This window comes from Trachypithecus francoisi, unplaced genomic scaffold (genome assembly GCF_009764315.1).
Source record: "Trachypithecus francoisi isolate TF-2019V2 unplaced genomic scaffold, Tfra_2.0 Lachesis_group16, whole genome shotgun sequence".
Lineage (NCBI taxonomy): Eukaryota > Metazoa > Chordata > Mammalia > Primates > Cercopithecidae > Trachypithecus > Trachypithecus francoisi.
In genome coordinates, this window is record NW_022681461.1 from 6,497,258 (window position 1) to 6,513,104 (window position 15,847).

Below are 15,847 nucleotides of genomic sequence, written 5' to 3' on the forward strand. Positions count from 1 at the left end.
AGCCACACAGGGCCTCCTTGTGCTCCACAAGTGAATCAGATGCAATTCCCACAAGACCTGTGCCCTACGTGTTCCTCCTGGAGATGCATTCCCCAGACCTGTGTGGGAATCCTTGCTTCCTCCTGCTCAGTTGCAGTGTCACCTGGTCAGAGCCCTTCCCTGGCCATCCTGTCTTAACTGTGCCCATCCCCACTCTGTCTCCCCCTGCTTTCTTACTCTGTGTGTATTTCTTTCTTTCTTGCAGGGCTTCCCATGACAGTGCTGAACGCCAGGGGCCAGGGGCTTTGTTTTGTTCGTGGATGTATCCATGTACCAAAACAGGGTCCCTCTGTAGTGATGCTTCAATGAGTGAACATTGACAGTGAGACGACAACAAACGGGTTGTCATCTGTGAAATTAGTTTTAAAGGAGGAATTCTAAAATGGTCCTAAACAACAAGTAGACAGCATGTGAGGTGATGATTGCAATTGCTTATTTGGTTATGTCAATTGTGTTGCTGTAATTTAAGAGAATTATCTCTCCACCTCCTGTTTCAGAGCAGTGGGTTAGTAGATTCTGCTAACTCTTCAGAGGAATGTTGGAGCCTATTAGAAATGCAGAACTTTGGGTTCACCTCATACCCACTGAATCGGAACCTCCACGTTGACACAGCCAAGGCAAAAGCCTTAGAAATCCCCTTGTGTTTTCTAAGCATTCACACATTAGAAAGGGAAGGGCAGTGGCCAAGGCACTTTCTTTCTTCATAGCATAGTAATGCAGCTTTGGAACTCAGTTTCTGCTTGCTGATCTGGACATACTGTCATGTAGGTACATGTAACTTCACATAGTCCCTTTGGCTGGTGGAGTGTTGAAATGACAGAAATATTATACTTGCTTTTCTGTGGAAGGAAAAGTGCTATAAATTTACTACCCCTCAAGGTTTGAGGCACTTGTTTTTTTAAATGTATTTTTAACTGACAAATAATTGTATATTTATGGGTACAATGTGATCATTTTATTTTTGTTTTTATATTTTTGGAGACAGATCTCGCTCTGTCACCCAGGCCGGACTGCAGTACACAATCACAGCTCACTGTAGCATCACTTCCTAGGCTCAGATGATCCTCCTGCTTCAGCCTCTGTAGTTAGCATGCGATGCCTGGCTGATTTTGTATCTCAGTGTGTGGTAGAGACGGAGTCTTGCTATGTTGGCCTGGCTGGTCTCAAACTCCTGGGCTCAAGCTATCCCCCTGCCCCAGCCTCCTAAAGTGCTGTGATTACAGGTGTGCGCCACCACCATGCCTGGCCATGGTATATTGATCTATGTAAGCATTGTAGAAAGAGTCAATCCAGCTAAGTAACATATCCACTACTTCACCAACTTATCTTTTTTTGTGTGGTGAGAACATTCAAAGTCATACACTACATACTATTATTAACTGTGGTCGCTGTGAGATCTTTGTTTTTAGTGGAAGCCTTGTGAGCTATCCTGGAATTCTCAGCTTAGCTTCACATTTCTCCTCATACCCAGTAGTACCATGGAGTACCTGCAGGAGTGTCCTGGGAATGTGTTACTTGCTGGTGTCGTAACCCTGAGTATATGGCTCTAGCCCAGGGAGCCTCAGAGCAGATCCTGACCAGGAGTCAGGGCTCTGTGTTGGAAGCTGTTGGGATGGGCAGTGTGAGTTTGAATAGTTCTGTAGACCTCTGTCACCTTGAATGCATTAGGGCTGCTTGTCAGACTGAAACAATTATAATTTCACCAAGGGCAATCCTATTTTTTAATTCCACTGCTTAAGTTCATCAGTTACCAAGACTGTTTAGGAATCGTGAATTCAAATGCCTAAGGGAACTAGCAGATTATATGATCTAATCTAATGAAGCAAGCCTGGTGTAAACAATCAACTGACAGAAATAGGATACACTGTCTTCACTTTTACCTAACTCTGAGTTAATATTGGAGTTTGATATTCAGAATTAAGAAAAGGTGAATTGAAGTAATTTTTTTCTAGTTCTCTTCTTTACATTTGGAGCTTACAGTCTGATGCCAGGCATGGCTGCTAACTAGGGAGGCTGAGGCAGGAGCATCATTTGAGCCTAGGAGGTGGATGCTACAGTGAGCTATAATTGCACCAAGATTTCAGTGGCACATCTCGTCTTTTGGATTGGGATGTTTTTCTGTACTACTTGACTTCCTTAACCAGCAAGAGTACTGAGTTTCATTTAATTTAATTATAGAAAACGCCTGTTAGTAAATTTAAGTACTTTCAAGCTAGAAAAGAATGTTGGCATAAAAAGTTTTGCCATTTGGGGTAACTATTCCTGAGATATTTGTAAAAGTCTTAGATTCCGTATCAATCATGTTTAGTTGTCCAATATTGCATTGTAACTTCCATTTGTAAAGTTCTTTGCTCATGGTAGCGTTAGTAATTGAGAAGGGCAAACTGAACAGATTATATCATTTTTATAAAATTTGAAATCATGAATTTTGTATGCCTGAGGGGTGGAGGGGACAGTTTACTTTCAGTTCCGCACATGTAAAAATATATATAATTCAGGCCATCAGTCTTAGATTTCTGCAAACTGAGATAATTTCTTGGCCTAACAAGTGTTCTAAAAGTTAAAATTTCATTGGGAATGAGTGAATGAAATCAATGTATTTGTGTAATCATTTAAGAATGTCCCTTTCAAGAAGTGGTGTTGGGAATACTTTATACTCTATGCAAAAATTAACACAAAACTGATCAAAGACCGTAGCATAAGAACTGAAAGTATACAACTCTTAGAAGAAAGCATAAAGAAAAAGCTTTATAACCTTGGATTTGGCAATCATTTCTTGGATATGACACTGGTAACACAGGCAACAAGAGAAAAAAGAGGTAAATTGGACCAAAATTAAAAGACTTTTATGCATCAGACACTATCAACAGAGTGAAAAGGCAACCCATGGGATGGGAGAAAATATTTGCAAGTCTGTATCTGATAAAGGATTAGTATCCAGAATGTATGAAGAACTCCTATAACTCAACAAATGCAACAACTCAAGATGCAAATTAAAAATAGACAAAGAACTTTAAATAGACATTTCTCCAAAGACGATATATGGATGACCAATAAGCACATGAAAACTTGCTGTTTGTCACTAGTCATTAGGGAAAAGCATCACTACTCACAATGAAATTGTTACCAAAACACCAGGGGTTTGGTCTAGGTCCTCCTGCTCACCGCACAGAAAGCCCATCACTGTCACGACAAGTACTGCCAAGGAAGAAAGGCTTTAATGGGCTGCTGCTGCTGCTGAGATGGAAACTCAGCCTCAAATTCATCTCCCTAACCCACTAAAACTAGGGGTTTATATAGCAGGGAAGAAATGTAACAATGTGTAAGAAAACAAGAACTGGGGAGGGGCAAGGAGTCATCTGGTGTGGTGATCTGCGGAGTTTTGGTTCTTTGATACTTTTCTTTGAAAGGCCCAAAGGTCCTTCTCTGGGGAAGAAACTCAAAACAGATGCAGGTTTCAAGCTTTAACAGCAGAAGGGTCAATTTCTGTGTTTATCCAAAAAGAACTGTCTATGGGACTATTGGGCGGGTTTCAAAATGCTACTGCACACCCATTAGGATGGCTACTATTTAAAAAAAAATAGTGTTGGTGAGGGTGTAGAGAAATTGGAATTCTTGTTCTCTGTTGGTAGGAATGTAAAATGGTTTGGTGACCATGGAGAACGTTATGGTGATTTCTCAAAACATTAAACTAGAATTACTGTATGATCCAGCAGTCCCAGTCTGTGTATATTGAAAGCAGAATTGAAAGCAGGGTCTTGAAGAGGTATTTGTATATCCGTGTTCATAGCAGCATTATTCACCATAGCCAAAAGGTAAAGCAACCCGGGTATCCTTCCAGGGATGAATGGGTAAGCAAAATGTGGTATATACATACAAAGGAATGTTATTCAGCCTTAAAAAGGAATGGATTTCTGACACATGCTACCACAGAGGTGAATCTTGGACATTATGCTAAGTGAACAGCTGAATCACAAAAAGACAAATACTGAATGATTCCATTTATATGAGGCAATAAAGTAGATGGCTTGTGATGTCATCCGAAAAGGTCAAGTCCTGGATGCAGCGTTAGTGGGTGAGCCGCGCTGAGGGTTTTCCCCTGGTTCCTGTGATGCACTGGTTTCAGCATGTCAGAAAGTGAGCTCTCTTCTGCACTATACCTCTAGCCTCCATGGCAGGCCTGCCAGCCAGCTGTTGTGTTGTGCATCCAGCTTATGAAACAAAAGCATCCAGCTGTCTGCACCTCAGCTTAAGGGACTGGGTCTTTTTCATAGTGTTAGTTACCAGCTACATGACCGTTACTTTGTTAAGTTTCTGCAAAAATCCTCATACCTCAGAGTCATACTATAAATGGAACAATATGATGAACGAGTGTGAGCTTCAGGGACTTGGAAAATGTTGTTTACGTTGAATAAAAAGTGTGACATTAACAATGTGGGTCACATTTGTTAATTTTGACCAGTCTACATTAAACTTTTCATAGAACAAGAAAAAGACCATTTCCTAATATGCTTATCATGAATAATATATATTCGTTAAGTTCTTCAGTCTCATCAAAATTCTCGTCAGCTCCATGAGTAAATATAGTTATCTGAGTTATATTTATATCTGTGTTCTAATCAGCTGCCATTGGAAGTACCATAAATAGCTTGTCTTTTCCATGCTGCTTATCCCGTAAGTTCTCAGACCTATCTTTACTACACTGAGCAACATCATTGTCGAAAGTTAAATTTAAATTTGTCAATGCTTCATTGTCTTCAGACACATATTTTCTGCTGTATCGAGTAAACACCTGTATAAACTCACCATCTCTAACTGCTTGGGCAGCTTCAACATGTAATAACTGCATTTTGCAGTGGCATTATTGTATTTGTTTGAAAACAATCTGTATTGAAAATATGAGTCCTTTTGCAATTCATTCAGGGTTTCTTTTTCTAAATATTAACCTGTTTTGTAAATATTAGTTATGATTCTTAATACGGCTTGCTTAATAATGGCATCTTAAGCTCTGTTCTTCCAACTGAGGCATACTTTATTAAACGTGTGCCTTCTTGTGGTCTTTAATTTTTTTCCACTTTTTGTAGAGATGTGAACAAGAAATGATTTTGCTTTCCTTTAAAGGAAAAGTACTGGAGTAATGCTTTCTGGAGCATTGCAGTAATGGATGGTGGTGGACACTGGCACATGAAAAAATGTTGTGTCTAAAAGGCACAGCTGCAGTTGATACAGGTGGAAGTTGGTTTTTTAGATAAAATCACTCATCTAGTTTTAAATGTTGCTAACTAATGCAGAAAGAAAAGTTTTGAATTTTGTAGGCCAAGTGAAATCCAGTGAGGGAGCTTGTGTAGATGGTGGGCATCAGTTTGCTTTTCCTGCTCTGTGAGGGGGCAGTCCGCTGCTCCTCTGCCTCCTGGCGCAGCCGTTGATAGGGTGAGATTTAGGTGAACACTGCTGTTGAAGCTGTTGTCATATTCTTCTTGGTAGACATTGAGGCTAGATCTGTGTTACCTGCTTTTGCCCAGCTTTGTGTTTAATGAGATCCCGTCCTCATCACTGGAAGATACTGTAGTGAATACTTAGATGGATCTAGTGAGTTAGGCCATCTTCACAAAATAGGCATCTTTTGCTGCAGAACTGTTTTGACCTAGGTTTACCCTAAATCATACTAATATACCCAGTGTGTTCCCTTGGAGTTGAAGAGTTAATCAACTCCTAAAGTCCCTAAAGTAGTAAGTGGCAACGTTATAACTAAATGCATGGCTTCTGACTCCACACACAGTGGATTTTCCTCACCAACTGGAAAAGGGGTGTGTTTATGTGAGAGAGCGTCTCCGAGAGAAGAGCTAACAGAGATGACCAGAACTTGCACTGAGAAAATAACTACCACCAGGACAAAGCCTGTTTTCATGAGTCATTGTCTGGTTTTATTTCTAAATTAAAATTTGTTTACAGTGTATTCACCATAAAGGATTCTTTAAAAAAAAAAAAAAAAATGAGTTGAATGTCTCACAACGTGTGAAGATTTATTTAAGCTGAAAGAAGAATGCCAAGCTTGGTGGAACTCTGCCTTTCTAGTCAGTGGACTTACTGGCTGGCACTGCCTGTCCACTGCTGTTCACCTGATGGTTACTGACGCGGTGATGACTGTGGGTTGGACTCAGAGTATGTCAGAGAGGTTGCCGGTGCCACTCAGTGCCACAATCACTTAATAAGGATGTAAGGTTCTCACGTCCTTTTTTGGTGTTACTAGTTTTATAAGGGAATTAAGAAATTAGATCCTGTTCCGAAGTAGTTTTCCAGCTACTAATTTTAACATATAAACTTCTGGCCCTGGTTTATTTTTATAAATGAAGATACGAAACGCTGAAGTGTTAAAAGTAACAGGTATCAAATCATTGCCTTTTCTCTCTCCTTCACCCCTCAGGGGGAACACAGCGATTGCCACGCGCCATTGGAATGTCCCTGGCCAAGGAGCTCATATTCTCTGCGCGAGTCCTCGATGGCCAAGAAGCCAAAGCAGTGGGCTTAATCAGCCACGTTCTGGAACAGAACCAAGAGGGAGATGCTGCCTACAGAAAGGCCCTGGACCTGGCCAGAGAGTTTTTACCTCAGGTATTTCTCATTAGAGTTTATTTTTTCTCATTTTAGGAAACTTTATAACACTTTGACTAAAACAGCAGTCATCTTGCCTACCGAAGAAGTCCCTGGCTTGCTTCCAGGTAAAGGGATGCATGGGTTGTGTAAAACTAGAGCGGTTACACGAGATAAACACTACGATCCTGTGGAATTCAGATGAGGCTTTGAAGGTGCTCCAAGGGTCTTCTCGTAGCCACACTTTGATAAAATATCCCTTGACAACACTTGTCATGTGTGCACAACTTCCTAGCCAGGTGTTTTAATGTGCTCACCAGCTGAGCGCTCTAACGGAAGCCGTGGCCGTGGAAAGAAAGAGTGATAGGGCTGGCTGTCACAGTGGGCCACCCCAAGTCAAAATACACTGAAATATGCTGTTTTCTAGTAAGGTACCATAGTCTGTTGTGCCACAGTGGACTTTCATTGCAGTGGCTTCACTTGAAAAGTGAAGAGCCTGCTTGAAAAGCAGTAGTCGTTTGTCTTTCTGTGTGTGTGCTTATGGTGGTGTAGGCATTGTGTGTGTGTGCTTATGGTGGTGTAGGCATTGTGTGTGTGTGTGCTTATGGTGGTGTAGGCATTGTGTGTGTGTGTGCTTATGGTGGTGTAGGCATTGTGTGTGTGTGCTTATGGTGGTGTAGGCATTGTGTGTGTGTGTGCTTATGGTGGTGTAGGCATTGTGTGTGTGTGTGCTTATAGTGGTGTAGGCATTGTGTGTGTGTGCTTGTGGTGTAGGCATTGTGTGTGTGTGCTTATGGTGGTGTAGGCATTGTGTGTGTGTGTGCTTATGGTGGTGTAGGCATTGTGTGTGTGTGCTTATGGTGGTGTAGGCATTGTGTGTGTGTGCTTATGGTGGTGTAGGCATTGTGTGTGTGTGCTTATGGTGGTGTAGGCATTGTGTGTGTGTGTGCTTGTGGTGGTGTAGGCATTGTGTGTGTGTGCTTATGGTGGTGTAGGCATTGTGTGTGTGCTTATGGTGGTGTAGGCATTGTGTGTGTGTGTGCTTATGGTGGTGTAGGCATTGTGTGTGTGTGTGCTTATGGTGGTGTAGGCATTGTGTGTGTGTATGCTTGTGGTGTAGGCATTGTGTGTGTGTGCTTATGGTGGTGTAGGCATTGTGTGTGTGTGTGCTTATGGTGGTGTAGGCATTGTGTGTGTGTATGCTTATGGTGGTGTAGGCATTGTGTGTGTGTGTGCTTATGGTGGTGTAGGCATTGTGTGTGTGTGTGCTTATGGTGGTGTAGGCATTGTGTGTGTGTATGCTTGTGTAGGCATTGTGTGTGTGTGCTTATGGTGGTGTAGGCATTGTGTGTGTGTGTGCTTATGGTGGTGTAGGCATTGTGTGTGTGTATGCTTATGGTGGTGTAGGCATTGTGTGTGTGTGCTTATGGTGTAGGCATTGTGTGTGTGTGCTTATGGTGGTGTAGGCATTGTGTGTGTGTGTGCTTGTGGTGTAGGCATTGTGTGTGTGTGCTTATGGTGGTGTAGGCATTGTGTGTGTGTGCTTATGGTGGTGTAGGCATTGTGTGTGTGTGCTTATGGTGGTGTAGGCATTTGTGTGTGCTTATGGTGGTGTAGGCATTTGTGTGTGCTTATGGTAGTGTAGGCATTGTGTGTGTGTGCTTATGGTGGTGTAGGCATTGTGTGTGTGTGCTTATGGTGGTGTAGGCATTGTGTGTGTGTGCTTGTGGTGGATGCATCGTGTGTGTGTGCTTATGGTGGTGTAGGCATCGTTTTCACTCCGTTGTGCTCACAAGTACACTTTCAAAATCTAGAACACGACATGTATGGCTGACTCCGGAGTGGTATCAGTGGCCGTGCACTGACAGTCCTCTTTTAAGCTTTTTGTCACCCATTCACATATATTTTTCAAATATGCCTTTGGTCTGAAATCACAAGATTAAAGGGCTTTAAATTGAGAGAAAGGATCTTCTTTTGCGGTATAAGCAGTAGTGATCTTTCTTTATTCCTAGTGGAATTTGAAGTTTTATAACCCCCTAACCATTTCTGGAGTCAAAATAGTTTTTCTCTCTAACTCAGGGTTGCTTGACTCAAACAGAATTCATAACCTTTTTGTGGGCTGTGGATCTTTTTAGGAATGCCATGAGATTCCAAATTCTTGCATTTGAATCTTTTAAAAAATGCATGAATATTCACATTTGCTCAGAGTCTTGCATCCAGTTTCAGAAAGTATTCTTGGCACTCAGCACAGGAGCCTTTGCTGACAAACCAGGCCCCACTCTGCTGGTGTGCACCTGCTGAATCAGTTTTTAAAACCACACTGCCTGGCATTGACGCTCTGGTCCTTAATTAACTTAGGAGCTGTTAGCTCTTTTAGGGAAGGACCATTACATAATTTATTCCCCATATAAGGTAATGCAGAGCCATACATTCAGTAGATGCTCAATGTGTGTTTGTTGGATTGATGGAAAGCAAATAAAAAAAGATTTTTGCCTTAAAAAGAAAAGATTCTCACTACAAACTTATTCTCCCCAAATATGAGAGAAATCTGTACCTAAAGAGAAATTAAAGGTACAAGTATCAGGAGAGTAATAATTTGACTGAATATTGGTGTTACAACTTAGCTTGGCTTAAAACTTGATGACCAAAACATATCTCAGTTGAAAGAAAGGGGTGTGTTTCAGAAAGGTTACGGCAGAATTCCAGTTCTGATGATCTGCAGAGCCTGCTCCTGGCCTCTTGACATGGATGTTCAGTTCTCTGCTTCAGAACTCCCTATAGGCAGCTTATTATCCCCTTAGGGCCTGACTTGCTCTCTCTCCCATGATGCTCCTGTGACCACCACGCAGCAAATGCCACCACCATCCATCCACACACCGCCCCGCCTGAGAACGTGAGCACCGTCCTCCCCTCTGCTCCCTCCTTCCACTCCCAGTGTGTTGAGCCGCGTCCCACTGTGTGGTCACCCAGCTGTCATCACAGTCCCTGCGCGTGTGCCTCTGTCACTTTTCATTTGAAGGACACTCCTTCAGAATGTTGATTGTTAAAATTAATTTTCCTCCAGGTCAAATGTATAAGCAGATGTTGAGTTACTTCAGAAAATATGTGACTGCAAAATTATATGTACAAGTTACCAAATGAAGTTTGAGTGGAATCATCTTTATTTATTTATTTTTTTTTTTTCTTTGAGACGGAGTCTCGCTCTGTTGCCCAGGCTGGAGTGCAGTGGCCGGATCTCAGCTCACTGCAAGCTGCACCTCCCGGGTTCACGCCATTCTCCTGCCTCAGCCTCCCGAGTAGCTGGGACTACAGGTGCCCGCCACCTCACCCGGCTAGTTTTTTCTATTTTTTTAGTAGAGACGGGGTTTCACCGTGTTAGCCAGGATGGTCTCGATCTCCTGACCTCGTGATCCGCCCGTCTCGGCCTCCCAAAGTGCTGGGATTACAGGCTTGAGCCACCGCGCCCGGCCGGAATCATCTTTATTTTTGTTTGTTACTTTGTTGCCAAATGATTAGTCCTCCAGGTAACTGAAAGCTTCTGTAAAATTAGTATTTCTAGGTGATACCTGTATTATATATTACTTCCATTTATCTGAGAAAAAAAGGCTTGTAAAGGAGAAAAGGCATTGGTTTTATGTTTTAAAGGGGGAAACATTAAATCAAGCACTGTCTCTAATAGCATTTTGAATTTTCCTGTTTTTCTCATGGTTTTCTTAACCTTACTTCCCAAACTGTGGTCTGTGGACCAGCACCCTGGGCATCTCCTGGCAGCTTGTTAGACGTGCAGAATCTCAGACCCACTGAGTCCACATCTGCATTTCCACAAGAAGAATAGGGATTTGTGTGCATCTAGGAGTTTGACAAACACCTTTTCTTGGTCAGTTGACGATGAAAGTGGAAAAATTAGAGGAGCACACCGTTTAATGAAATGGATTGATTATCATGAAAAAAAAAATGGTATTGGTGTCTACCACACAGGCCAATCACAATGGGAAGAATTATCAATAAGATACTTGTCTACCAACTATAGCCTTGGAAATTGTGGCCTTTGAAAAAGATTTATAAACATGATTTGGAGGAAAATTTAGATAGGTCAAATTTAATAATAGAAACTCCTCGATAGGAAAACATGTCTTTTCATGCATTCATCCATGTCACCATCCAGGAGTCCTTTGCTGTGCTTGTTGTTTAGAGACTGCCTTGTGTTTTAATTCAAAAGAGCATTCAGTTCAAAATATAGCATTGAATTCACATTCATCACCTATAAACAGTATTTAGGACTTTAAAATGTGATCAAATGATGAAATTCCGTCTGAGGTAGGATAGCTTGGTAAGAGTTTGGCTTATCCAGTTCATTCCTCAGTGACTTTCCTGCATCCTGAAAGACTTATGTAGACTTCAATTTTATTTGTGCTGTGGGAGCACTGCTTAGAGGACATTCTTGATTAATCCACCATCATTACTATTAGTTATCAAGGCTAATGGAGGAAAGACAGAGAGCCAGTGTCTAAAAGAGATGATATCAGAACCCTACCTTAATCAATAGCAACAGCCTCATCCCCAGCCCAAGCTTCTGTCAAAACCCCTAATTGGTATGGTACTGAGGCGAAGACCTTACCTCCTTTTCCTTCCTCTACTTAACTTCTAGGAAGTGTTGCTGAAGAACAGCAAGCTCACAGCTGGACACGCATTCCCTGCTCACCTTTAAGGATCCAGAGTTTGCAGCATAACAGAACATTGTGGAATCTAAATAATGTGCTGATGCAATTGTTGCAGTTGCTCTTTAATTACAGCCTTGCAAGGCTCAGAAAATTTTCCGTCTAGTATCTGACAGCCATTGCTGGCTCTGCCATGGATCCAGTGGTGGGAATTCTGAATTTTACTGAGATATACAACATAAGTTGCATAAATAATAATTAAAGTCTATTTCTTTAATTTGAATTTTAGGGACCTGTTGCAATGAGAGTGGCAAAATTAGCAATTAATCAAGGGATGGAGGTAGGTTCCTTAATGCTTGAGTTTGTTTTGGGAATGGAGAGTGGAGATTTAATTTAAATGAACCATGTTTAGACTTCCACATTTTTTTTTAAGTTCTAAAATGTGGTTGTTTCAATGCTACTATTACTGAAAGCTACTGAGGTTCCTTGCAGCTACGTCATTTATTTCCTTCTTACGGTTATTGCTAATTCAGTATCATAAGCACAGAATTCAGTAATTTTATCAGTGCCCTGAAGCTTATGACATGCTCATTACTTTTGCCATCGAGTTAGTAGACAGATTTATTGGCTAGTAGTTCATAGAAAACCAGAGGAACAGGGCATTCTGTGTATTTTTAGCATTGGTATTATATTACATAAAACATTCCAAGGAGAACTCCTAGCTCTCTCCACCTTTGCTTCTCAGTGTGTCTTCTGCAGGGAGGCACACACAATGCAAGGTGAAATCATTGTGTGTCCTTGGGGTACCCCAGGGAGATGACTCCAAAAGAGTGGAGGTCCCAGGCCAGGGAGGAGGAGATGGTGCACATACCCATTTATTGGACATTTCATGGCAGTTGTTATATTTTGGTCAAATTATGGGTATTTTGAAGAAAAGTGCTTCCTTCTTGCAGACTGAGTAACCTCCATATCTTCCTGGGCTGTATAGCAGTAAAAAGAGATGGACTTTATTAGCAGTAAATACAGTTTCATAAATTTACAAAAGTATTTGGTTTATTTAAATATTTACATAATGGTAACAATACTAATAGCAAATACCTTATATAGCCCTTGCTATGTACTAAGCATCGTGTGTGTGTGTTTGTGTGTGTTGCGATAATAAAGGCCTCACCTGGATTAACTCCTTTAATCCTCACAATTCTCGCATTTGGTGAGCATTATAATTAGCCCCTTGTTCAGACATGCCTCTTTGAAGAACAGAGAGGTTAAATAACTTCCCCAAGTAACTCAGCTCCCAAGGACGGAGTCTGGACGAACCCAGGAAGCCTAGTTCTGTGTCTCATGTTGCTCACACTCTGATCTGCTGAACTGTATCAAAGGATTGGGTGCTTTGGGGGTAGGGTTATTCAATTTGAATTTCTATTGACTGTACCATATTTTACAAAGTTATTTCTGCTGAAATGGATTATGTTTTTATTCTCAGGTCGATTTAGTAACAGGGTTAGCCATAGAAGAAGCTTGTTATGCTCAGGTATGTAATACAATCACAGATTCAATGAGGATGACCCTTACAAATTGTATTTACCTTTTGTATAATTCAAATGAATTTCACTGAGCAAGATTACCATTGTGCCCATTCCAAAATGATACAAATGGGTTGAAATTAGTTGTTTCTGCTATTTGTTACCAGCTGTTATGACCGATCTATTCCACAGGAATGTCTCTTGTCTATATAATCTGGAAAACTCTTAGAGTAACTGCGTCAGTCCTGGGTGTGCAGGAGAGTCAGTCCTGGGTGTGCAGGAGAGTCAGTCCTGGGTGTGCAGGAGAGTCGGTCCTGGGTGTGCAGGAGAGTCGGTCCTGGGTGTGCAGGAGAGTCGGTCCTGGGTGTGCAGGAGAGTCGGTCCTGGGTGTGCAGGAGCTGTCCCTCTAGGCTTATGCTTTCTTTTGCGCGTGTGGCCCTGGCCTCCCACTGCAGTGTAGAGAGGTAGAGGAGAGTGGTGGCGAGCGTGTGCCGGCCCACGCAACCTGGGGTGAGACTCCTTGGCTTTTCCTGAACTTCTGAGCCTTCTCTCCTGCCCACTGAAAGTTCACTAATGAAATTATAGTTTTATTTTTTATACAACCGGCACTTTTCATCTGTAAGTTTTGCATTTGTGGATTCAACCAAGTGTAAATTGAAAATATTCAGAGGAAAAAAAGGATGATTGCATCTGTACTGAACATGTACTGACTTTTTTCCTTAACATTATTCCCTAAACAATGTAACAACTGTGTACATGTCATTTATATTATATTAGGTATTATAAATAATCTAGAGATGATTTAAAGTATACAGGAGGATGTGCATAGGTAATATGATATGCCATTTTATTAATATATAAGGGACTGGAGTATCTGCAGATTTTGGCATCTGCCGGAGGTCCTGTAACCAATCCCCTGCAGATACTGAGGGATGACTGCATACAAATTAGTAGGTCTCCCAGTAGAGGAAAAAAAATGTTCGCCCTTTTTCGTCTTTCTCTGAAAGATAAACTTTGTTTTAGGGCATTTGAAATAGCAAAAAAGTTTTGTTCTACCTTTCCCGAGAGTTGGAAACTGCACGAGCCCTCGTTTAAAGGAGCAGTATCTAGAGTGTGACTCTGTGCCTAGCCTGTGTATATAAATCGCCACCTGTCATTGATGAGTACATGTCATGAGGAAAGTGAACTGCACATGTCTTAGAAGTAGACTCAGAGGCCGGGCGCGGTGGCTCAAGCCTGTAATCCCAGCACTTTGGGAGGCCGAGACGGGTGGATCACGAGGTCAGGAGATCGAGACCATCCTGGCTAACACAGTGAAACCCCGTCTCTACTACAAATACAAAAAACTAGCCGGGCGAGGTGGCGGGTTCCTGTAGTCCCAGCTACTCGGGAGGCTGAGGCAGGAGAATGGCATGAACCCGGGAGGCGGAGCTTGCAGTGAGCTGAGATCCGGCCACTGCACTCCAGCCTGGGCGACAGAGCAAGACTCTGTCCCAAAAAAAAAAAAAAAAAAAGAAATAGACTCAGAGCCCAGAGAAAAATTTTAAAAGCACATTTGGCCATAAATTACAACTTAACTAAATGTAAAAACCAGAAATTATACAAGGTATTCTTCAGACCACAATGGAATTAAACTAGAAATCAATAAAAGAAAGATTGCTAGAAAAGCCCAAAATATTGGGTGATTAAACAACACCTTTCTAAATAATGTTGTATGTCAAAAATGTCTTGAGGAATTATTAAATATTTTGAATTAAATTAAAATGAAAATACAACTCAAAGTTTGTGGGATATATTGAAATCAGTGCTTAGATAGAAATAGCATTAGATACATGTATTAGAGAAAAGATCTAAATCAATAATAACCTTCCACCTTATTAGGAAACTAGAAAAAGAAGAGCAAAATGAGGTAGAGAAGTACTTGGAGTAAGACGGATGAGTTTGGTTACATAATAAGGAGAATTGTTCAAGTGACTGATAGATTTCAAAATTTTAGAATGTGGTTTTAAGTAGTTTTCTTAGATAGTGCTTGATAAACTTTTACAGCTGTTTTAACATTTTTGACATATTTAATATTTTGTTTTTCTTAGACCATTCCAACGAAAGACAGACTTGAAGGTCTTCTTGCTTTTAAAGAGAAAAGGCCCCCTCGCTATAAAGGAGAATAAAAGGAAGAGAAATTCTTAAGATACCAATGTAATAAATGTACTTCTGGAAGTGTCTTTCGGGTCCACTGTATGCCTCAGCACATAGAATCTCAATGACCAAAGTGAAGAGCAAATTATTCATATAGTGTAGTAAGCATCCGGAATGGACCCATCCGTGTACTTCATTCAAATGTGTAAATGTCATACTCATTTCAGATTTGTAAAGCTAGTAGTGTATATTGTCAGAAACAGAATCAAAGTTAGATATACATTTTTAAATATTTACTGCATATGCGGCTTTCTGTTCCTAATTTTTTAATGTGATAATTTATATATTGCACATTCTAGGGGATAATATTGATTGTATGTCTACTGTGCTACATTAAGAAAATAAAATTTCTATATACCAAAAATGTGAAGGTATACCAAATGAAGTTTCTAAGTAATTAATGCATATGAACAGATACATATAAATATACATATATCTAAACCTGAAAAATGAACTGATACTCTGAGTGAAAACTACCTAATACAAATAAAATCAGTGAAAAGCAAACATGGGAATTTTTCTCTTACCCCATTCTTTTTGAATTGACTAAATCACTGCATGCTGGACTTTAGAAGAAACAGCCTTTCATTGCTGCCTCTGTCAGGCAACCTCTTCACATCATCAGTCCCGTAATACAGTATCGAAGGTGAAGAATGAATCCAAAGACTGAAGCCAAAGAACCGAAGCGGACGGGAGACCTGGTGAAGTGGGACTTCCAGGACCTTCGCCCAGCAAGTGGCCTGGCCACCGGGCCTAGGAAAGGTGATGTTTACACACAAAGGAGGAGAGAAAGGGGGGCAGCCAGGATTGGAGCATGGAAATGGCCTGGGGTCATAGATT

At 41.1% G+C, this 15,847-nt stretch overlaps 1 protein-coding gene across 6 annotated transcripts in view; it reads left to right on the forward strand.

Moving 5' to 3' along the window:
• Window positions 1-15,522, forward strand: part of AUH (AU RNA binding methylglutaconyl-CoA hydratase) — a 145,452-nt gene extending 129,930 nt beyond the window's left edge. For 3 of the 6 annotated variants that reach the window (XM_033236801.1, XM_033236805.1, XM_033236806.1), the window contains 4 exons: window positions 6,464-6,651; window positions 11,578-11,628; window positions 12,772-12,819; window positions 14,902-15,381. In XM_033236801.1, the coding sequence (XP_033092692.1) occupies window positions 6,464-6,651; window positions 11,578-11,628; window positions 12,772-12,819; window positions 14,902-14,979 (365 nt within the window). In that variant the 3' untranslated portion in view covers window positions 14,980-15,381. Of the gene's footprint in view, window positions 1-6,463; window positions 6,652-11,278; window positions 11,528-11,577; window positions 11,629-12,771; window positions 12,820-14,901 lie in introns of those variants that run through there. The other 3 variants (XM_033236809.1, XM_033236803.1, XM_033236804.1) reach the window with 2 other exon arrangements.
• Window positions 15,523-15,847: the final 325 nt, after the last annotated feature.